General features: G+C 37.7%; 1 protein-coding gene across 1 annotated transcript; it reads right to left on the bottom strand.

Moving 5' to 3' along the window:
• Positions 1-8,636: 8,636 nt before the first annotated feature.
• On the bottom strand, positions 8,637-23,622 carry LOC138211654 (uncharacterized). The gene is made up of 15 exons (XM_069171635.1): positions 23,383-23,622; positions 23,194-23,295; positions 22,528-22,848; positions 22,088-22,345; positions 13,699-13,800; positions 13,045-13,365; positions 12,605-12,862; positions 12,416-12,517; positions 11,748-12,068; positions 11,308-11,565; positions 11,119-11,220; positions 10,448-10,768; positions 10,008-10,265; positions 9,819-9,920; positions 8,637-9,534 (listed from the first exon to the last, which is right to left on the bottom strand). The coding sequence occupies exons 1-15, from the start codon at positions 23,618-23,620 to the stop codon at positions 9,365-9,367; spliced, it is 3,234 nt and encodes a 1,077-aa protein (XP_069027736.1). The 5' UTR covers positions 23,621-23,622; the 3' UTR covers positions 8,637-9,364.
• Between the last annotated feature and the right edge of the window lie 863 nt (positions 23,623-24,485).

Here is a 24,485-nt window from a genome sequence, read left to right as displayed (position 1 = left end):
GTCAAAACATCTTTCTGGTCCCACTTGACATGTTTTTTTAATAGGTACAGTTCATATTTACACACTGTTACATTTGATTAATTTAAAGTGATATATGGAGGAAATAGACCAATACATTATTTTAAATATCATGAAAACAAAAGCAAGAGTTTTGAGATTTCAATTTACATTGGTGAATAGAGAACTTTACAGAATTTTGATGGATGGGATTCTCATACATTAAAATTTCCCCACTCTAGGATTAACAAAATCTAATCTAACCTAATCTAATCTAATGAATCCATGCTGAGAAATTGTTGTGAAATACTTCATGAGTGGGTGGAGATGAGAGAAAATCCTAAAACCTTTTTGTGCATGTAGTCTGACTGACTAATTTACTGTGAAACATAGTATTGTTCTGTTTTATAGGATGAAATCACTCTTTCAGGCAGATAACTGCTGAGGAGGTCATATTCTCTGCACATTCAAGACTCAAAGTTTTATGTGTCACGTGTTCTAACAATAAGACGTTTGCGTCTTGACTTGCATGTAAGAGCTACTGGTATCTTGTGAAAACGTATGTACTTACATCCGATCATTGATTGTGTTTCATTATTTATGCCCCAATCAACTGCACATGTACAGCGACTACAAATAGTCATGGATTATGTATTGATCCAAAGGCATTGATTTGTGAGTAGTTCAGTTTCACTCCAAGCTTTTCTAATCTTTTTTCTTTTTTCTTTTTTTTTAACACAGCACCTTTCTCAGACAAAGTCACAAAGTGCTTCACAACAATTACAACAACAAATTAAAACATTTTTTAACCTTTTTGTTGGTTAATTGTAGATCATAAATATCTACAGCAGCAGCTTTGTTCAAATTACTTTCTATTTACCCCAAAAAATTAGTAGGAATATCTCTATTCCTCCAGACTTGAAAGTGACAACCTGATGTAACTAAAATTCTCAATGATTAAAGTCATTGAAAAATTATAAATAGTTAAGAAACATCAATGTCAAATATTCTGTTTTCACAGGAACATTGTCAACTGGAAACCACAAAGGCAAAGGAAGTGCATTGGACTAAATATAGAAAGCACGATTTGATGGTGTTGAAAGACAAACCTTTCTCAGAATTGAACAAGCTGTTAAATGTCTTCCCTTCTCGAACTACGTTCCTAAATTTACTGAATTCCTCAAGAACACCACATTTGTCCCTTTCACTTCTTTCCTTCTTTTAGTAGAAGTAAAACATATTTTACCATTAACTGAACTCAATGTGTTGAACTGTTTCCTCCAGTACCATTATCCTAAAAAAGATAACATCACGCCACTGATAAACCACTGGTCTGAATAAGTGCTCACGCCTGAGAAAAAAGCAGAAGTGTTTGCTTCATGGAAATAAATTTGTGCACACTGTGAACTTTGCAACAGACGAGATATTTTGCTTCTATATCTTTGGTCTAGAGAGCCAAACCAGCGTTGCCATTTATGACATTAATTCTCCCAAACACTGCACCAAACCATTTATAATTGAAATAACTTTCCCAATACACACTGTGCCAGGATTTATATTTACATACTATGACCCTCAACAAATCCATCAATATCTGTTTAAAAAATACGTTAAATGTCACTTATGTCACCTTTCTTCACATTAAAAGTAACATTTGACATGATGTGTAAACACAGACATGCTTTCAGAGTCATGTCTGCCAATCATTAGATTAATGAAGGTGAATAAATTGGAAAGAAAGTTATTCTTAAAATGTATCATTTATTGCAAGCTCTCAGTATTTCAACAATGAAATTAAAGCAAATATGCTTATAAATTACAAAAAGCTGATATATCATACATATACAATTAAAAACAGGGTCAAATAATTCAAAAACAATTAAGAAATTGTTGAATATTCCACTAAAAGTTCCAGCGATTAAGCAGGATGCCGTTGTTAAATGTCACAAAGACCAGATGCTTTGCTTCCCAGAAAAGTGAAGAAAACCCTCATATGAATGAGCTTTAATGGCTTTTCTTTCTCTAATGACAACTTCTACAAAATGAAGTTGAAAGACCTTCAGGCATCTTGACATCTCCTCCCTCTCTCTGTCTTCAGGTGTGTGTTCCTCCTGATCTGTGGACACCTGAAATCACCTGCCTTTACGGACGTTGGCGTACAAACAGTCCTCTCCTGCTGGTTGAGTCTGCCGAGGTCGCTCTGAAAACTTGACTTGGCCGTACTCCACCTCCACCTTCCCCCTTTGCTCCACCTGCCTCTGCTGCCGCTGCACCATCCTGACATTAGCGTAGGTCACTTCCTGGTCGTCTTCTCCCTCTGCAGATTAGCAGGTAGAAGTAAGTGACACAAACAAAGTAGAGCCTTCTAATTACATACAATGACTTTGAAGAGCTAGTTTAACATTTTGGAGAATAAACTAAGTCTCTGTCTTGCCAACAAAAATATTGCTGTCACTCTCTGCAGCATTAACAGTCAGTTAGCTTTAACACAGAGCCTGACTCAAATGTTACACAAAATCTACCCTTTAAATGTGTTAATTACTGAACTAGAAACAAATTGAAATTCGTTCTTAACTTTAAACAGAACCAAGCTAACAGATTTGCCCTGTTTCCAGTTTTTGTGTTAAATCTAACCATCTCCTAGCGACTTGAGAGTGTTTTTAGAATTCTTGTTTTAAGGGTTTACACACTATTTATCTAAATATTCTTGTCCCGAGTACTTTTACACAGAACATGAATATTTACGCCTAAAAATCAACATTTTTCTTTTGGAAGGAAGTTGTTTTTCCTGACCTTTCACACCTCTAGTAAGGTCACCAACCAATCACATTGTGCGGAAATACAACGAACATCACATCAAAACTCCCAACAATAATGTTGATTGTTTCGAGCCACAGAGTATTATAGGCTACGACAGAGGGACATACAAGGACAACAATCTCAAGGACAATGCATTGAGAAGAATTGCCCACCACTATAGCTATCAGAAATGGTTTACTTTTGGATGTAGTAGAGTTGGCATTGGGCAGTGTCACAAGAAACAGTGTCACAGCAGGTTTGGCTAAAGTAACAAAATCTCCTCTTCTTTCGTGGAGTGAGGAGGAGCAAAACAAGATCGGCATCACTAGATGATGTTGAATCCATTATTGTTCTGAAGAAAGAGGTGACATGTTTCTGTTCAAACCATTTTTTCAAAAGGTGTTGAAAATGTGGTGAATGTAGTGAGGAAGGTAAAAGGAAGATCTGTTTTGGACCTTTAGGTTTGTTGTTTTTCTTCTTTTTGTGAGCACAGGTGACTGCCACGCCGACAACTAAGAAGATAACCAGTGCAGAGACAACACCTGCCATTATTGGTAAAGCATCTGTAGCTAAAATAAGAGACAACAAATACGTATGTTGAAATCAGCAAACTCTACATGTGTTATGAAAAAAGGCAGAGGAGTAAAGGAGAAAATGACATCAATGAATTCACTGCAGCAGAGTAAGTTTTCACTTACAAAGGTACCATTGACCATCACTGCTGGAAGTCACAGTTTCATTGAAGGATGTGATATTAATGGAGGGTGTAAGTGAAACTATGTCAGTCTCCTTAACCACAGTGACTGTTGTTGATTGAATACACAGGGTGTTATTGGCTGCAAACACCCACTGTGTTATGTTTGTCCCATCCGAGATGCAATTAATGTAAATGAATCCTATGAACAAACAAACACAATATACAACAGATGAACAGAGTAATTATAATCATCAGTGTCATAATGATCACATTATTTCACACTCACCACAGTTAATTATATCCTCTTCTTTGGAGACACTACTGACGTGATTCCAGACTTTACAAGCAACACGTCCTGAGACATGTTGTTTCAGAGTGATACTGTTTTCCTCTTTATTTTCAGAGTAGAGCTCAGCATCTGTCAGTGCACGTCCACCCAGAGTCCAGCTGTACTGAGGACTGTCCCCTCCCTCAGAGGAGCAGGAAACCTTCATCTCTCCCTGGGACAGACACTCAGAGTCCATCAGGACAGAGGACACAGGAGCTGAAAGACACACAGAAGAGTTTTGATATTGCAGCAGTATCTTGATCCTTTTTTACAGTTTCGAAATGCTCAAAATACAGATACATGTAGAGTATGTGATACATAATGTAGATTATCAATACAATGTGAGATTTATATCTATCCATATGATTCAATTTCTCAGTATGAAAAAAGTAATTTACCTTGAATAGACAAATGCAGAGTCTTTTTCGATGTCAGCTTTGCTTCTAAATCAAAGATTAAAAGTGTATATTCACTACTATCTGTCCTGCTGAGTTTATTGATCCTAAATGTTCTATCACTGGGAGTAAAGACAGATCTGTCTTTCAGAGAATTAGTTATAATTTCATTTTGTTTCCCGTGGAGTATTATCGTGGATTCTTTCTTCATTTCGTATTTATGTATTTGAGAGGCTTCGTCCATCAGCTGGAGGACCACAGTTCCTCCCAAAGGTCCATAACATTTAGCTCCATCCTGTCTGCCATCACAGTGAGATTCCATTCCTGTAAAATAAAAAAAAATAAAACAAGGAAACAATTGTGATCCTTCATTTTATAAAGAATGAATGATGATGAGAATTAGATGCAGCAAACACATTCATATTGTAGGTTTGCTTCATCTCTGTGTCTCACAGACCACAGTGGACACACAGGTTTTCTTTTCTAGTGCAGCAAATGTAAAAACTTATTTGTATCGGAGTTGTTGTTGTTGTTTTTTTTACTGCTTTGTTGCTACTTTTTACAAAGTAAAATATCTCCACTTTTTCCACCACCGCCTGTGATGGGAAAAATGTCGTGATTCAGCGAACGCCATTATTTCCCGAAAACAGAGTTTTGAGGTAAGTTGACCTCAGTCAGTAATTACAATCCTACATCTGTCAAATGTTGTTGAACTCACAGAACATTTTAATTGCTGCAACTCAAGAGAAGCTTAAAATACTAAAACAAATTATGAGTTGGGTCATCCAGTGTTTTGAACAAATGTGTAAAAAATGAGGAACCATTTAGAACAAGTGCTGCGGCCATAAAAACATGAGCTTTAAATATTTCACTCAGAAAACTGAGTTTCACTGAGAAACCAATCTCCTTTACTCTTTATACCATTAAGATCATTTTAAAGGGAGATTTAAAGGGCCAGTTAAAGAGCTACAATTTAAAATTCTTGAAAAAAAATTAATAATCTGGATATAAAGTGCCATGATAATACAATCTGTTTATTATAAAATTTACCAAGAAGATGTTGTCGGTTTACTGTGAAACAAGTAACACGAGACGAGAGCTTGGTCTTGTGCAACAAATTCAAACATAAATAGGCTATATTATTACAAAAGATGTTTTCATTCACAAAATGATGCACTTATTTTAAATCCCTCCGTAGACCAACCAGCAACTAAAGTATTCTCCATTTGAACAACACGATATAGTGATGAATATTATTCAGCACTGCTGTTATATAAAACGGTTATTGACTGAACTGATCTTAAACCCAACAATGTTCTTCACAGTATTTGAACTGCTGTACATATCACTGGAAATATTGTCTTAACTTTATTAACTATATTTGATCCCACATCTACAAAACACGTTGACATACATCCTATGAGTTTTAATAAAGTGCCAGAAGAAAGAAGTTGAGCTGCTCACCATGAGAGACTCCTAGTAGCATCACCAACAGTCCAAACACAGCTTCCATGTCTCTTCACAGCAGTTTAGTCTCTAATTGTCCCTAAACTAAATCTGTGTATTGTGCTTTGAGCAGCCTGCAAAGTGTCTTTTCAGTAATCTGTCTCAGAGGAAGGTGTGAACGTTCTCACCAAGCAGAGCATGTCATGTTAACTTCTTTTTATAGTGAGGAGAAAACAAAGAGACGTTTTACTTCCTCTTTCAACCTACAAGTTGGCCTTCGTGTTTGATGGACTGAGTGAAGGAGACTGACAGCAGACATTTCTAAAACAGTCCAAACACAGCTTCCATGTCTCTTTCCGTTCAGTGTTTGATGACCAGGTCAGTATAGCGGTCAGACCACTTTTATTTAACAGCATATATCCAACACTTGAGTCACAGATGTCACCTGTTATTGATCAGGTCCAGAAGAAAAGGCGTGCATTGTCTGCTGTCACAGCTTCAACCATGTGAACTATCAGAATCAGCTGTATCGACCAATAGTCATAAAACATATAAGTCTGTGCAGAAATGGCCTTATAAACTGTAGCATCCCCGATGAATGATGGTCTGGTGTCTTTTACTGATGGTTCACAAAACTTTATTGAATGGGACTTGAATCTATAAAACGCAGTGAAAACTGGTAGTGAACACACCGTAAGAGATCTGAAGAAAATAAAGACAAACATTACTAAACAATGTTTAACATCCTGACCATACCCTTCTTGCTACCATGCTAAATTTAACCACCGACTGAATGATGGCGGTGCATTTAAGTGAAACATCAGTTTAATACTTCAAAGATGCTGCAAAGCAAATTCCAAGATTTTCCTCTCAATACATTATATACGAGTGAAATGAGTTGCTGAAAGCACGTGCAAAGTTTTTCAACTTTGTCGCACTGAAATGTGGAGTTAGACCGTTAAACAGTTTCTCATCCGTCTGCAGTTCAGGTTTTTTTAGGCGTGGCTAAAACCGAGCTTCAGTACGTCACCGACGTAGCTCACAGACTGTTTATATAACCTTCTGCGTGGCTCCTCCTCTCACACAGTGAAACGGTATAAAAGCCTGGAGCTCATTTGCATAAGAGGTCATCCCACTGGACTTCAGTTCTACTCCTGCTGTAGTCAGATTGTTATTGTACATCAGCTGGCTGCTACAGGACGTCTCCCTCCACCTGCAAGTTCATCTTTCCTGGAAGCAAGAACCTCCAAAGCAGCGCTGCATCGCTATTTAAATGTCCTGCTGATGAAGAAAGGAAAAAGAGGTGGATTGATTTCATGAAGAGCTAAAAGAGACTTTAGGATGAACACAAACAGCCGCCTCTGCAGTGATTATTTCACGGTGGATAGTTTCACCAACTTCCACCGGAGACTGACGGAGTTCACGGACACACCGCTCCTCCTGCAGCGCGGAGCCGAACTGAGCTTCACCCTCCCGGCCGTTCATCTCCCGGTCGCACCGGCAGCGGCAGTGTCCGCCGCCGCTGGCAGTTCTGTGTGCTTGTTATAATTATACGAGATAACTTTTCCACAGTAAGTCTGCTATATTTAGTCCGCGGTGCAAACCCCTAACGTGATTTTACTTGATGAAGAATAACTTTATTTTGGAGAAATGGGAGCTAATGTGCTAATTAGCTTCTATTGAGCTCGTAGCCGAACAGAGTTCAGAGGAAAATGCTCCGATAACCGCGGATTGTTTCATGCGTCTCAATATAGCTCCGATAAGGAACTATAATACATGTAACTCTGTGTTTGACATGTCGGGGTGATGGTGAACATGGACCAGAGGATATCTAGTCCTCCAGATTAATGAGGCCAGCAGCAAGATAACATTATCAAACAATATGCCCATAAACATGTTACAGCAAAACCTTTCATGAATTAGACACAACGTTAAAGTCCTTCCTCTTAGCAGTACCTGTAATTATTGAATATGTTCTGGTGTAACATCATGTTAGGTACAATAGTTGAGTAAGAATCAAGTAGATCTTATTCTACTTTTTCGTATCCCAAATAAGTCAAAACATCTTTCTGGTCCCACTTGACATGTTTTTTTCATAGGTGCAATTCATATTTACACACTGTTACATTTGATTCATTTAAAATGATATATGGAGGAAATGAGACCAATATATTATTATAAATATCATGAAAAGAAAAACAAGAGCTTTGAGATTTCTATTCGGTCTTACCAGTGCTTCAACAGGGCCGGTGTTAACCACTACACAGTACTGACACTTCTACATTTAATCTTTAGTTTGCTGTGAATTTGTACTGCATACTGCCACTTCTCTCAAGCTGCCTTCATGCAGGGTGAATATGTTTTTTCTTAATGCTGAGTTTTAAGACATGACTTCTTCATTCAAACATCAAACCAAATTCTCAGATGTTAATGCTTGTTGTGTTCTTCGAAACATTGCAAAGGAAGCATGAATTCCTCTTATTGGGAACAGTATGACTAGAAACTCCCCAACTCATATTGTGCCTCAAGATATAACTAGTGCATTTATGCTGAGCAGTTTTTAAAAGTTACTTTTCAGTTTCATTAAACAGACAGTGTGTGGACTAAAAGCATCTCAGAAATAAAAAAATAAAAAAGTTGCTGGAGACAAGAATCTTTGCAGAAGTTTTGAAATCATTTCTGAAGTTGTTTTTTAAGATTACACGTTAAGTTTAACCAAACAAGGAAAGCTTGTCGTTGCGCTCAGCTATGAAGGAAGTGAAACAACACGCAACAAAAGCTGTCAACATACAAACCATATATGCAGCTTTTCCAACAAAGATCCTCTCTTATTCTATTACACTATCAGTTATCTTCTGCCCCTTTTCACTACATACAAATTTAGTCTGATGGACACACAGTTATAGTTCAATTACTTTTACAATGTTCATATTCATTTTATTGTTACATTTGTTTCATTTAAAGTAGTATATGGAGGAAATGAGACAAATACATTATTATAAATGTCATAAAAAGAAAAAGAATAGCTTTGAGATTTCAGTTCAGCAATAAGTACTATTAGTACCCCGTACCTATTTTATTGATACTTTATTCATGCAACAGTCACACTGTAAATTGCAGGCTGTAATTTAACATGCTGCCGCAGATTTTCACACCAAAAGCTAACAGCATTATGTACACTTACACTGAAATGTGTCTTTGTTTGGACTTTAATTTAGTCCGGCAGCGATGAAACAAAAAACGTTTTCTACAACATAACATATTTACAAGTGTGTTTTCTGCTCCGTGATCACAGGTGGAGCTGTAGGCATCTGGATGTTTCATCACTGTCCAAAGGTTGTCGTGCACTGAACATTTTATAAGAAGTCGTTCCTTCCACTTGAATTATTTCTTTGCAAAAGAAAATCTGATCCCAATTTCACCAAATCTACAACCAGTCTAGCGACAAATGAAAAGAGACAGACCGGTTTACTTGTGATCACTGTCGGGTCACAATAAGCTTCCTTTAGGGTTTCTACAGTGATATTAAAACAGAAAGCTCTCAGAACTTTAGAATTGAAATCATGGAGAGCTGCTAAGATGTAAACAGAATTTGTGAAGATTAAAACCAGGAGAGAAATTTCACTCTGAACTTAATTTTCCAACCACAAACAGACACAATGCAAATAACAGCAGGTGAAGAGCGACACTATCAGTGTAGGTTTAAGATGCAGGACTTCTCATTTCAACCATCATAACCGAGTTCTCTGGCTGGTCTGTCGTTTGTGGGATAGCAGAGCCTTTAGCTTTTATTTTCTTACAAGCAAAAAATATATGAATCCCAATTAACAAGAGAATTATGACAGCCGCTCGCAAACCAAGCAAGTAGTGATCTGTTGAGAGACACAAAAATCACAAGTTAAGTTAGAACTGTATTTGATAAATGGAGGGTAAAAATAAAAGACACAACAAACACAGATATTGATGTCAGCAAACTCTACGTGTGTTATTAAGAAGACAGATGAGCAAAGGAGAAAATTACATCAATGAATCCACTGCAGCAGAGTAAATTTTCGCTTACAAAGGTACCGTGGACCATCACTGCCGGGAGTCACAGTTTCATTGAAGGATGTGATATTAAAGGAGGGTTTAAGTGAAACTATGTCAGTCTCCTTACCTGAAGTGACTGTTGTTGATTGAATACACAGGGTGTTATTGGCTGCAAACACCCACTGTGATATTTCTGTCCCATTGGAGATGCAGTTAATGTAAATGTATCCTATGAACAAACAAACACAATATACAACAGATGAACAGAGTAATTATAATCATCAGTGTCATAATGATCACATTATTTCTCACTCACCACAGTTCATTATATCCTCTTCTTTGGAGACACTACTGACGTGATTCCAGACTTTACAAGCAACACGTCCTGAGACATGTTGTTTCAGAGTGATACTGTTTTCCTCTTTATTTTCAGAGTAGAGCTCAGCGTCTGTCAGTGCACGTCCACCCAGAGTCCAGCTGTACTGAGGACTGTCCCCTCCCTCAGAGGAGCAGGAAACCTTCATCACTCCCTGGGACAGACACTCAGAGACCGCAAGGACAGAGGACACAGGAGCTGAAAGACACACAGAGGACTTTTGATATTGCATCAGTATCTTGATCCTTTTTTACAGTTTCTAGAGGCTCAAAATACAGATACATGTAGAGTATGTGATACATAATGTAGATTATCAATACAATCTGAGATTTATATCTATCCATATGATTCAATTTCTCAGTATGAAAAAAGTAATTTACCTTGAATAGACAAATGTAGAGTCTTTTTCGATGTCAGCTTTGCTTCTAAATCAAAGATTGAAAGTTTATATTCACTACTGTCTGTCCTGCTGAGTTTATTGATCCTAAATGTTCTATCACTGCGAGTAAACACAGATCTGTCTTTCAGAGAATTAGTTATAATTTCATTTTGTCGGACGAGGAGAATTATCGTGGATTCTTTCTTCAATTCGTATCTATGTATTTGAGAGCCTTCGTCCATCAGCTGGAGGACCATAGCTCCTCCCAAAGGTCCATAACATTGAGCTGCATACTGTCTGCCATCACAGTGAGTTTCCACTCCTGTAAAATTTGAAAAATAAAAAGAAACAATTGTGATCCTTCATTTTATACAGAATGAATGATGCTGAGAATTAGATGCAGCAAACACATTAATATTGTAGGTTTGCTGCATCTCTGTGTCTCACAGACCACAGTGGGCACACAGGTTTTTCTTTTCTTGTGCAGCAAATGTAAAATCTTATTTGTATTGTGAGTTGTTATTGTTGTTTTTTTTACTGCTGTGTTGCTACTATTTACAAAGTAAAATATCTCATCACTTTTTCCACCACCGCCTGTGATGGGAAAAAAGTTGTGGTTCAGCTAACGCCATTATTTGGAGGGTGCAAGTGAAACTATGTCAGTCTCCTTACCTGAAGTGACTGTTGTTGATTGAATACACAGGGTGTTATTGGCTGCAAACACCCACTGTGATATTGCTGTCCCATCAGAGATGCAGTTAATGTAAATGAATCCTACGAGCAAACAAACACAATATACGACAGGTGAACAGAGTAATTACAATCATCAATGTCATAATGATCACATTATTTCTCACTCACCACAGTTTATTATATCCTCTTCTTTGGAGACACTACTGACGTGATTCCAGACTTTACAAGCAACACGTCCTGAGACATGTTGTTTCAGAGTGATACTGTTTTCCTCTTTATTTTCAGAGCAGAGCTCAGCGTCTGTCAGTGCACGTCCACCCAGAGTCCAGCTGGACTGAGGACTGTCCCCTCCCTCAGAGGAGCAGGAAACCTTCATCTCTCCCTGGGACAGACACTCAGAGTCCATCAGGACAGAGGACACAGGAGCTGAAAGACACACAGAGGACTTTTGATATTGCAACAGTATCTTGATCCTTTTTTACAGTTTCTAAGGGCTCAAAATACAGATACATGTAGAGTATGTGATACATAATGTAGATTATCAATACAATCTGAGATTTATATCTATCCATATGATTCAATTTCTCAGTATGAAAAAAGTAATTTACCTTGAATAGACAAATGTAGAGTCTTTTTCGATGTCAGCTTTGCTTCTAAATCAAAGATTAAAAGTGTATATTCACTACTATCTGTCCTGCTGAGTTTATTGATCCTAAATGTTCTATCACTGGGAGTAAAGACAGATCTGTCTTTCAGAGAATTAGTTATAATTTCATTTTGTTTCCCGCGGAGTATTACTGTGGATTCTTTCTTCATTTTGTATCGATGTATTTGAGAGTCTTCGTCCATCAGCTGGAGGACCACAGTTCCTCCCAAAGGTCCATAACATTGAGCTGCATACTGTCTGCCATCACAGTGAGTTTCCACACCTGTAAAATTTGAAAAACAAAAGGAAACAATTGTGATCCTTCATTTTACAGAATGAATGATGATGAGAATTAGATGCAGCAAACACGTTAATATTATAAGTTTGCTGCATTTCTGTGTCTCACAGACCAAAGTGGACACACAGGTTTTCTTTTCTTGTGCAGCAAATGTAAAAACATGTTTGTATTGTGAGTTGTTATTGTTGTTTTTTTTACTGCTGTGTTGCTACTATTTACATAGTAAAATATCTCATCACTTTTTCCACCACCGCCTGTGATGGGAAAAAAGTTGTGGTTCAGCTAACGTCATTATTTGGAGGGTGTAAGTGAAACTATGTCAGTCTCCTTACCTGAAGTGACTGTTGTTGATTGAATACACAGGGTGTTATTGGCTGGAAACACCCACTGTGATATTTCTGTCCTATCGGAGATGCAGTTAATGTAAATGAATCCTATGAACAAACAAACACAATATACAACAGATGAACAGAGTAATTATAATCATCAGTGTCATAATGATCACATTATTTCTCACTCACCACAGTTCATTATATCCTCTTCTTTGGAGACACTACTGACGTGATTCCAGACTTTACAAGCAACACGTCCTGAGACATGTTGTTTCAGAGTGATACTGTTTTCCTCTTTATTTTCAGAGTAGAGCTCAGCGTCTGTCAGTGCACGTCCACCCAGAGTCCAGCTGTACTGAGGACTGTCCCCTCCCTCAGAGGAGCAGGAAACCTTCATCTCTCCCTGGGACAGACACCCAGAGACCATCAGGACAGAGGACACAGGAGCTGAAAGACAAACAGAGGACTTTTGATCTTGCAGCAGTATCTTGATCCTTTTTTACAGTTTCTAAAGGCTCAAAATACAGATACATGTAGAGTATGTGATACATGATGTTGATTATCAATACAATCTGAGATTTATATCTATCCATATGATTCAATTTCTCAGTATGAAAAAAGTAATTTACCTTGAATAGACAAATGTAGAGTCTTTATCGATGTCAACGTTCCGTTTGAATCAAACATTGAAAATGTGTATTCACTACTGTCTGTCCTGCTGAGTTTATTGATCCTAAATGTTCTATCACTGGGAGTAAAGACAGATCTGTCTTTCAGAGAATTAGTTATAATTTCATTTTGTTTCCCGCGGAGTATTACTGTGGATTCTTTCTTCAATTCGTATCTATGTATTTGAGAGGCTCTGTCCATCAGCTGGAGGACCACAGTTCCTCCCAAAGGTCCATAACATTGAGCTGCATACTGTCTGCCATCACAGTGAGTTTCCACTCCTGTAAAATTTGAAAAACAAAAAAATAATTGTGATTCTTCATTTTATACAGAATGAATGATGATGAGAATTAGATTAATATTGTAGGTTTGCTGCATCTCTGTGTCTTACAGACCACAGTGGGTATGCTGGTTTTCTTTTCTTGAGCAGCAAATGTAAAATCTTATCTGTATTATGAGTTGTTGTTGTTATTTTTTTACTGCTGTGTTGCTACTTTTTACAAAGTAAAATATCTCATCACTTTTTCCACCACCGCCTGTGATGGGAAAAAAGTTATGGTTCAGCTGATGTCATTATTTGGAAGGTGTAAGTGAAACTATGTCAGTCTCCTTACCTGAAGTGACTGTTGTTGATTGAATACACAGGGTGTTATTGGCTGGAAACACCCACTGTGTTATGTTTTTCACATCCGAGATGCAATTAATGTAAATGAATCCTATGAACAAACAAACACAATATACAACAGATGAACAGAGTAATTATAATCATCAGTGTCATAATGATCACATTATTTCTCACTCACCACAGTTTATTATATCCTCTTCTTTGGAGACACTACTGACGTGATTCCAGACTTTACAAGCAACACGTCCTGAGACATGTTGTTTCAGAGTGATACTGTTTTCCTCTTTATTTTCAGAGTAGAGCTCAGCGTCTGTCAGTGCATGTCCACCCAGAGTCCAGCTGGACTGAGGACTGTCCCCTCCCTCAGAGGAGCAGGAAACCTTCATCTCTCCCTGGGACAGACACTCAGAGTCCATCAGGACAGAGGACACGGGAGCTGAAGGACACACAGAGGACTTTTGATATTGCAGCATTATCTTGATCCTTTTTTACAGTTTCTAAAGGCTCAAAATACAGATACATATAGAGTATGTGATACATAATGTAGATTATCAATACAATCTGAGATTTATATCTATCCATGTGACTAAATTTCCCAAAATGAAAAAAGTAATTTACCTTGAATAGACAAATGTAGAGTCTGTTTCGATGTCAGCCATCCATTTGACTCACTGATAAAAAGTGTATAATTACCACTGTCTGTCCTGTTGAGTTTATTGATCCTAAATATCCCATTACTGGGAGTAAAGACAGATCTGTCTTTTAGAGAATTACTTATAATTTCATTTTGTCTCCAGCGGAGTATTATTGTGGATTCTTTCTTCAATTCGTATTTATGTATTTGAGAGGCTCCGTCCATCAGCTGGAGGACCACAGTTCCTCCCACAGGTCCATAACATTGAGATCCATCCTGTCTGCCATCACAGTGAGATTCCATTCCTGTAAAATAAAAAAAAATAAAACAAGGAAACAATTGTGATCCTTCATTTTATACAGAATGAACGATGATGAGAATTAGATGCAGCAAACACATTCATATTGTAGGTTTGCTGCATCTCTGTGTCTCACAGACCACAGTGGGCACACAGGTTTTCTTTTCTTGTGCAGCAAATGTAAAAACTTATTTGTATCGTAGTTGTTGTTTTTTGGGGTTGTTTTTTTTTACTGCTTTGTTGCTACTTTTTACAAAGTAAAATATCTCATCACTTTTTCCACCACCGCCTGTGATGGGAAAAAAGTTGTGGTTCAGCGAACGCCATTATTTCCCTAAAACAGAGTTTTGAGGTAAATTGACCTCAGTCAGTAATTACAATCCTACGTCTGTCAAACTTTGTTGAACTCACAAAACATTTTAATTGCTGCAACTCAAGAGAAGCTTAAAATCCTAAAACAAATTATGAGTTGGGTCATCCAGTGTTTTGAACAAATGTGTAAAAAATGAGGAACCATTTAGAAGAAGTGCTGCGGCCATAAAAACATGAGCTTTGAATATTTCACTCAGAGTGGGCAGGCGTTACGTAGCGGCAATGAAGTGTTGGATCGATACCATATATGGTATTATAACTGGCATTACCGTTTTGTCTCAGGATGTTACACGTTAAACAGTTAATAGAGCCTCCAGGCCACAGTTGGTAGTTTAGGTAAAGTGTCTCACTGATGTTTACAACTATGACAATAACCAAAAATACAGCCTTGGAGCAGAGACTTGCTACAGTTGCAGTATAGTCTGAGGCAAACACTGTAAAGCTTTTGTAAGATTACAACTGCAACATTGAAAACATGGCTCTTGAGAAACAGCAACAGTGAGAAACCAATCTCCTTTACTCTTTATACCATTAAGATCATTTTAAAGGGAGATTTAAAGGGCCAGTTAAACAGCTCAAATTTAAAATGCTTGAAAAATAATAATAAAATGGATATAAAGTGCCATGATAATACAATCTGTTTATTAGAAAATTTACCAAGAAGATGTTGTAGGTTTACTGTGAAACAAGTAACAGAAGACGAGAGCTTGGTCTTGTGCAACAAATTCAAACAGAAATAGGCTATATTATTACAAAAGATGTTTTCATTCAAAATATGATGCACTTATTTTAAATCCCTCCGTAGACCAACCAGCAACTAAAGTATTCTCCATTTGAACAACACGATATGTTGATGAATATTATTCAGCACTGCTGTTATATAAAACGGTTATAATAAAACTTTACTGATCTTAAACCCAACAATGTTCTTTACAGTATTTGAGCTGCTGTACACATCACTGGAAATATTGTCTTAACTTTATTAACTATATTTAATCCCACATCTACAAAACACGTTGATATTAATCCTATGAGTTTTAATAAGGTGCCAGAGGAAAGAAGTTGAACAGCTCACCATGAGAGACTCCTAGTAGCATCACCAACAGTCCAAACACAGCTTCCATGTCTCTTCACAGCAGTTTAGTCTCTAATTGTCCCAAACTAAACCTGTGTATTGTGCTTTGAGCAGCCTGCAAAGTGTCTTTTCAGCAATCAGCCTCAGAGGAGGGTGTGAACGTTCTCACCAAGAAGAGTGATGTCATGTTAACTTCTTTTTACAGTGAGAGGAGAAACCAAAGACACGTTTTACTTCCCCTTTCAACCTACAAGTTGGCCTTCGTGTTTGATGGACTGAGTGAAGGAGACTGACAGCAGACATTTCTAAAACAGTCCAAACACAGCTTCTATGTCTCTTTCCGTTCAGTGTTTGATGACCAGGTCAGTATAGCGGTCAGACCACTTTTATTTAACAGCATATATCCAACACTTGAGTCACAGATGTCACCTGTTATTGATCAGGTCCAGAAGAAAAGGCGTGCATTGTCTGCTGTCACAGCTTCAACCATGTGAATTATCAGAATCAGCTGTATCGACCAATAGTCATAAAACATACAAGTCTGTGCAGAAATGGCCTCATAAACTGTAGCATCCCCGATGAATGATGGTCTGGTGTCTTTTACTGACGGTTCACAAAACTTTATTGAATGGGACTTGAATCTATTAAACGCAGTGAAAACTGGTAGTGAACACACCGTAAGAGATCTGAAGAAAATAAAGACAAACATTACTAAACAATGTTTAGCATCCTGACCATACCCTTCTTGCTACCATGCTAAATTTAACCACCGACTGAATGATGGCGGTGCATTTAAGTTAAACATCAGTTTAATACTTTAAAGATGCAGTGAAGCAAATTCCAAGATTTTCCTCTCAATACATTATATACGAGTGAAATGAGTTGCTGAAAGCACGTGCAAAGTTTTTCAACTTTGTCGCACTGAAATGTGGAGTTAGACCGTTAAACAGTTTCTCATCCGTCTGCAGTTCAGGTTTTTTTAGGCGTGGCTAAAACCGAGCTTCAGTACGTCACCGACGTAGCTCACAGACTGTTTATATAACCTCCTGCGTGGCTCCTCCTCTCACACGGTGAAACGGTATAAAAGCCTGGAGCTCATTTGCATAAGAGGTCATCCCACTGGACTTCAGTTCTACTCCTGCTGTAGTCAGATTGTTATTGTACATCAGCTGGCTGCTACAGGACGTCTCCCTCCACCTGCAAGTTCATCTTTCCTGGAAGCAAGAACCTCCAAAGCAGCGCTGCATCGCTATTTAAATATCCTACTGATGAAGAAAGGAAAAAGAGGTGGATTGATTTCATGAAGAGCTAAAAGAGACTTTAGGATGAACACAAACAGCCGCCTCTGCAGTGATTATTTCACGGTGGATAGTTTCACCAACTTCCACCGGAGACTGACGGAGTTCACGGACACACCGCTCCTCCTGCAGCGCTGAGCCGAACTGAGCTTCACCCTCCCGGCCGTTCATCTCCCGGTCGCACCGGCAGCGGCAGTGTCCGCCGCCGCTGGCAGTTCTGTGTGCTTGTTATAATTATACGAGATAACATTTCCACAGTGACTCTGCTATATTTAGTCCGCGGTGCAAACCCCTAACGTGATTTTACTTGATGAAGTATAACTTGATTTTGGAGAAATGGGAGCTAATGTGCTAATTAGCTTCTATTGAGCTCGTAGCAGAACAGAGTTCAGAGGAAAATGCTCCGATAACCGCGGATTGTTTCATCCGTCTCAATATAGCTCCGATAAGGAACTATAATACATGTAACTCTGTTTTACATGTCGGGGTGATGGTGAACATGGACCAGAGGATATCAAGTCCTCCAGATTAATGAGGGTTGTTGTTTTTGTATGTCCGGCCAGCAGCAAGATAACATTATCAAACAATATGCCCATAAACATGTTACAGCAAAACCTTTCATGAATTAGACACAACGTTAAAGTCCTTCCTCTTAGCAGTACCTGTAATTATTGAATATGTTCTGGTGTAACATCATGTTATGTACAATAGTTGAGTAAGAATCAAATAGATATTATTCTACTTTTTCGTATCCTAAATAAGTCAAAACAACTTTCTAGTCCCACTTGACATGTTTTTTTCATAGGTACAGTTCATATTTACACACTGTTACATTTGATTAATTTAAAGTGATATATAGAGGAAATGAGACCAATACATTATTATAAATATCATGAAAAGAAAAGCAAGAGCTTTGAGATTCCAATTTATATTACTGAATAAAGAACTTTACAGAACTTTGATGGATGGATTCTCATAGATTCAAATTTCCTCACTCTGGGATTAATAAAGTCTAATCTAACCTAATCTAATCTAATGAATCCATGCTGAGAAATTGTTGTGAAATAGTTCCTGAGTGGGTGTAGATGAGAGAAAATGCTAAAACCTTTTTGTGCATGTAGTCTGACTGACTAATTTACTGTGAAACATAGTATTGTTTTGTTTTAGATGATGAAATCACTCTTTCAGGCAGATAACTGCTGAGGAGGTCATATTCTCTGCACATTCAAGACTCAAAGTTGTATGTGTCACGTGTTCTAACAATAAGACGTTTGCGTCTTGACTTGCATGTAAGATCTACTGGTATCTTATGAAAACGTATGTACTTACATCTTATCATTGATTGTGTTTCATTATTTATGCCCCAATCAACTGCACATGCACAGCGACTACAAATAGTCATAGATTATGTATTGATCCAAAGGCATTGATTTGTGAGTAGTTCAGTTTCACTCCAAGCTTTTCTAATCTTTTTTCTTTCTTTTTTAACACAGCACCTTTCTCAGACAAAGTCACAAAGTGCTTCACAACAATTACAACAACAAATTAAAACATTTTTTAACCTTTTTGTTGGTTAATTGTAGATCATAAATATCTACAGCAGCAGCTTTGTTCAAATTACTTTCTATTTACCCCACATAATTAGTAGGAATATCTCTATTCCTCCAGATTTGAAAGTGACATGATAAAACTAAAATTCTCGATAATTAAAGTTGTTGAAAAAGTATAGATTGTTAGTTAAAAAACATCGATGTCAAATATTCTGTTTTCACAGGAACATTGTCAACTGGAAACCACAAAGACAAAGGAAGTGCATTGAACTAAATATAGAAAGCATGATTTGATGGTGTTGAAAGACAAACCTTTCTCAGAATTGAACAAGCTGTTAAATGTCTTCCCTTCTCGAACTACGTTCCTAAATTTACTGAATTCCTCAAGAACACCACATTTGTCCCTTTCACTTCTCTCCTTCTTTTAGTAGAAGAAAAACATATTTTACCATTAACTGATCTAAATGTGTTGAACTGTTTCTTCTTGTACCATTATCCTAAAAAAGATAACATCACGCCGCTGATAAACCACTAGTCCGAATAAGTGCTCACGCCTGAGAGAAAAGCAGAAGTGTTTGCTTCATGGAAACAAATTTGTGCACACTGTGAACTTTGCAACAGACGAGACATTTTGCTTGTATATCTTTGGACTAGAGAGCCAAACGAGCGTTGCCATTAATGACATTAATTCTCCCACACACACTGCACCAAACCATTTATAATTGAAATAACTTTCCCAATACACACTGTGCCAGGATTTATATTTACATACTATGACCCTCAACAAATCCATCAATATCTGTTTAAAAAATACATTAAATGTCACTTATGTCACCTTACTTCAAATTAAAAGTAACATTTTACATGATGTGTAAACACAGACATGCTTTCAGAGTCATGTCTGCCAATCATTAGATTAATGAAGGTGAATAAATTGGAAAGGAAGTTATTCTTAAAATGTATCATTTATTACAAGCTCTCAGTATTTCAACAATGAAATTAAAGTAAATATGCTTATAAATTACAAGAAGCTGATATATCATATATATACAATTAAAAACAGGGTCAAATAATTCAAAAACAATTAAGGAATTGTTAAATATTCCACTAAAAGTTCCAGCGCTTAAGCAGGATGCCGTTGTTAAAGGTCACAAAGACTAGATGCTTTGCTTCCCAGAAAAGTGAAGAAAACCCTCATATGTATGAGCTTTAATGACTTTTCTTTCTCTAATGACAACTTCAACAAAATGAAGGTGAAAGACCTTCAGGCATCTTGACATCTCCTCCCTCTCTCTGCCTTCAGGTGTGTGTTCCTCCTGATCTGTGGACACCTGAAATCACCTGCCTTTACGGACTTTAGCGTACAAACAGTCCTCTCCTGCTGGTTGAGTCTGCTGAGGTCGATTTGAAAACTTGACTTGGCCGTACTCCACCTCCACCTTCCCCCTTTGCTCCACCTGCCTCTGCTGCCGCTGCACCATCCTGACATCGGCGTAGGTCACTTCCTGGTCGTCTTGTCCCTCTGCAGATTAGCAGGTAGAAGTAAGTGACACAAACAAAGTAGAGCCTTCTAATTACATACAATGACTTTGAAGAACTAGTTTAACATTTTGGAGAATAAACTAAGTCTCTGTCTTGCCAACAAAAATATTGCTGTCACTCTCTGCAGCATTAACAGTCGGTTAGCTTTAACACAGAGCCTGACTCAAATGTTACACAAAATCTACCCTTTAAATGTGTTAATTACTGAACTAGAAACAAATTGAAATTCGTTCTTAACTTTGGACAGAACCAAGCTAACAGATTTGCCCTGTTTCCAGTTTTTGTGTTAAATCTAACCATCTCCTAGCGACTTGAGAATGTTTTTAGAATTCTTGTTTTAAGGGTTTACACACTATTTATCTAAATATTCTTGTCCCGAGTACTTTTACACAGAACATGAATATTTACGCCTACAAATCAACAATTTTCTTTTGGAAGGAAATTGTTTTTCCTGACCTTTCACACCTCTAGTAAGGTCACCAACCAATCTCATTGTGCGGAAGTACAACGAACATCACATCAAAACTCCCAACAATAATGTTGATTGTTTCGAGCCACAGAGTATTATAGGCTATGACAGAGGGACATACAAGGACAACAATCTCAAGGACAATGCATTGAGAAGCATTGCCCACCACTATAGCTATCAGAAATGGTTTACTTTTGGATGTAGTAGAGTTGGCAGTGGGCAGTGTCACAAGAAACAGTGTCACAGCAGGTTTGGCTAAAGTAACAAAATCTCCTCTTCTTTCGTGGAGTGAGGAGGAGCAAAACAAGATCGGCATCACTAGATGATGTTGAATCCATTATTGTTCTGAAGAAAGAGGTGACATGATTCTCTTCAAACCATTTTTTCAAAAGGTGTTGAAAATTTGCATCGCTGCCGGTTTGAATAGTTTTATTGGAAAATATTCATTTATTTGTCACGCCCCCGGTGTGTAGAGGCCTTAACGCTGAGCAAGTAAGCGAACAAATGCAATTACTCAAAATGTTAAACTATTTATTCAATCTATAAAACGAACAAAATAATTTGTAAACTGTGAATGTAGTGAGGAAGGTAAATGGAAGTTCTGTTTTGTACCTTTAGGTTTGTTGTTTTTCTTTTTTTTCAGAGCACAGGTGACTGCCACGCCTACAACTAAGAAGATAACCAGTGCAGAGAGTACACCTGCCATTGTTGGTAAAGCATCTGTAGCTAAAATAAGAGACAACAAATACGTATATTGAAATCAGCAAACTATACATGTGTTATGAAAAAAGGCAGAGGAGCAAAGGAGAAAATGACATCAATGAATTCACTGCAGCAGAGTAAGTTTTCACTTACAAAGGTACCATGGACCATCACTGCCGGGAGTCACAGTTTCATTGAAGGATGTGATATTAATGGAGGGTGTAAGTGAAACTATGTCAGTCTCCTTAACCACAGTGACTGTTGTTGATTGAATACACAGGGTGTTATTGGCTGCAAACACCCACTGTGTTATGTTTGTCCCATTAGAGATGCAGTTAATGTAAATGAATCCTATGAACAAACAAACACAATATACAACAGATGAACAGAGTAATTATAATCATCAGTGTCATAATGATCACATTATTTCTCACTCACCACAGTTCATTATATCCTCTTCTTTGGAGACACTACTGACGTGATTCCAGACTTTACAAGCAACACGTCCTGAGACATGTTGTTTCAGAGTGATACTGTTTTCCTCTTTATTTTCAGAGTAGAGCTCAGCGTCTGTCAGTGCACGTCCACCCAGAGTCCAGCTGGACTGAGGACTGTCCCCTCCCTCAGAGGAGCAGGAAACCTTCATCTCTCCCTGGGACAGACACTCAGAGACCGCAAGGACAGAGGACACAGGAGCTGAAAGACACACAGAGGACTTTTGATATTGCAGCAGTATCTTGATTCTTTTTTACAGTTTCGAAACGCTCAAAATACAGATACATGTAGAGTATGTGATACATAATGTAGATTATCAATACAATCTGAGATCTATATCTATCCATGTGACTAAATGTCTCTGAATGAAAAAAGTAATTTACCTTGAATAGACAAATGTAGAGTCTTTTTCGATGTCAGCGTTCCGTTTGAATCAAAGATTGAAAGTGTATATTCACTACTGTCTGTCCTGTTGAGTTTATTGATCCTAAATGTCCCATTACTGGGAGTAAAGACAGATCTGTCTTTCAGAGAATTAGTTATAATTTCATTTTGTCTCCCGCGGAGTATAATTGTGGATTCTTTCTTCCATTCGTATTTAGGTATTTGAGAGTCTCCGTCCATCAGCTGGTGGACCAAAGTTCCTCCCAAAGGTCCATAACATTGAGCTGCATACTGTCTGCCATCACAGTGAGTTTCCACTCCTGTAAAATTTGAAAAACAAAAAGAAACAATTGTGATCCTTCATTTTACAGAATGAATGATGATGAGAATTAGATGCAGCAAACACATTAATATTGTAAGTTTGCTGCATCTCTGTGTCTCACAGACCACAGTGGACACACAGGTTTTCTTTTCTTGTGCAGCAAATGTAAAAACTTATTTCTATCGGAGCTGTTGTTGTTGTTTTTTTACTGCTGTGTTGCTACTTTTTACAACGTAAAATATCTCATTACTTTTTCCACCACCGCCTGTGATGGGAAAAAAGTTGTGGATCAGCAAACGGCATTATTTGGAGAGTGTAAGTGAAACTATGTCAGTCTCCTTACCTGAAGTGACTGTTGTTGATTGAATACACAGGGTGTTATTGGCTGCAAACACCCACTGAGATATTTCTGTCCCATCAGAGATGCAGTTAATGTAAATGAATCCTATGAACAAACAAACACAATATACAACAGATGAACAGAGTAATTATAATCATCAGTGTCATAATGATCACATTATTTCTCACTCACCACAGTTCATTATATCCTCTTCTTTGGAGACACTACTGACGTGATTCCAGACTTTACAAGCAACACGTCCTGAGACATGTTGTTTCAGAGTGATACTGTTTTCCTCTTTATTTTCAGAGTAGAGCTCAGCGTCTGTCAATGCACGTCCACCCAGAGTCCAGCTGTACTGAGGACTGTCCCCTCCCTCAGAGGAGCAGGAAACCTTCATCTCTCCCTGGGACAGACACTCAGAGTCCATCAGGACAGAGGACACGGGAGCTGAAGGACACACAGAGGACATTTGATATTGCAGCATTATCTTGATCCTTTTTTACAGTTTCTAAAGGCTCAAAATACAGATACATGTAGAGTATGTGATACATAATGTAGATTATCAATACAATCTGAGATTTATATCTATTCATATGACTAAATTTCCCAAAATGAAATAAGTAATTCACCTTGAATAGACAAATGCAGAGTCTGTTTTGATGTCAGCCGTCCATTTGACTCACTGATAAAAAGTGTATAATTACCACTGTCTGTCCTGTTGAGTTTATTGATCCTAAATGTCCCATTACTGGGAGTAAAGACAAATCTGTCTTTTAGAGAATTAGTTATAATTTCATTTAGTTTCCCGTGGAGTATTATCGTGGATTCTTTCTTCAATTCGTATGTATGTGTTTGAGAGTCTACGTCCATCAGCTGGACGACCACAGTTCCTCCCAAAGGTCCATAACATTGAGATCCATCCTGTCTGCCATCACAGTGAGATTCCATTCCTGTAAAATAAAAAAAAATACAACAAGGAAACAATTGTGATCCTTCATTTCATACAGAATGAACGATGATGAGACTTAGATGCAGCAAACATATTGATATTGTAGGTTTGCTGCATCTCTGTGTCTCACAGACAAACAGTGGACACACAGATTTTCTTTTCTTGTGCAGGAAATGTAAAAACTTATTTGTATTGGAGTTGTTGTTGTTGTTTTTTTTACTGCTTTGTTGCTACTTTTTACAAAGTAAAATATCTCCACTTTTTCCACCACCGCCTGTGATGGGAAAAAAGTTGTGGTTCAGCGAAAGCCATTATTTCCCTAAAACAGAGTTTTGAGGTAAGT

The sequence above is a fragment of the Embiotoca jacksoni genome, unplaced genomic scaffold, assembly GCF_022577435.1.
Source record: "Embiotoca jacksoni isolate LCO1_2020_lvr unplaced genomic scaffold, fEmbJac1.0.p SCAF_5, whole genome shotgun sequence".
NCBI classification, from domain to species: Eukaryota; Metazoa; Chordata; class Actinopteri; family Embiotocidae; genus Embiotoca; species Embiotoca jacksoni.
Note: the sequence above shows the minus strand (reverse complement) of the source record. Positions and strands in the feature narration are given on the sequence as shown.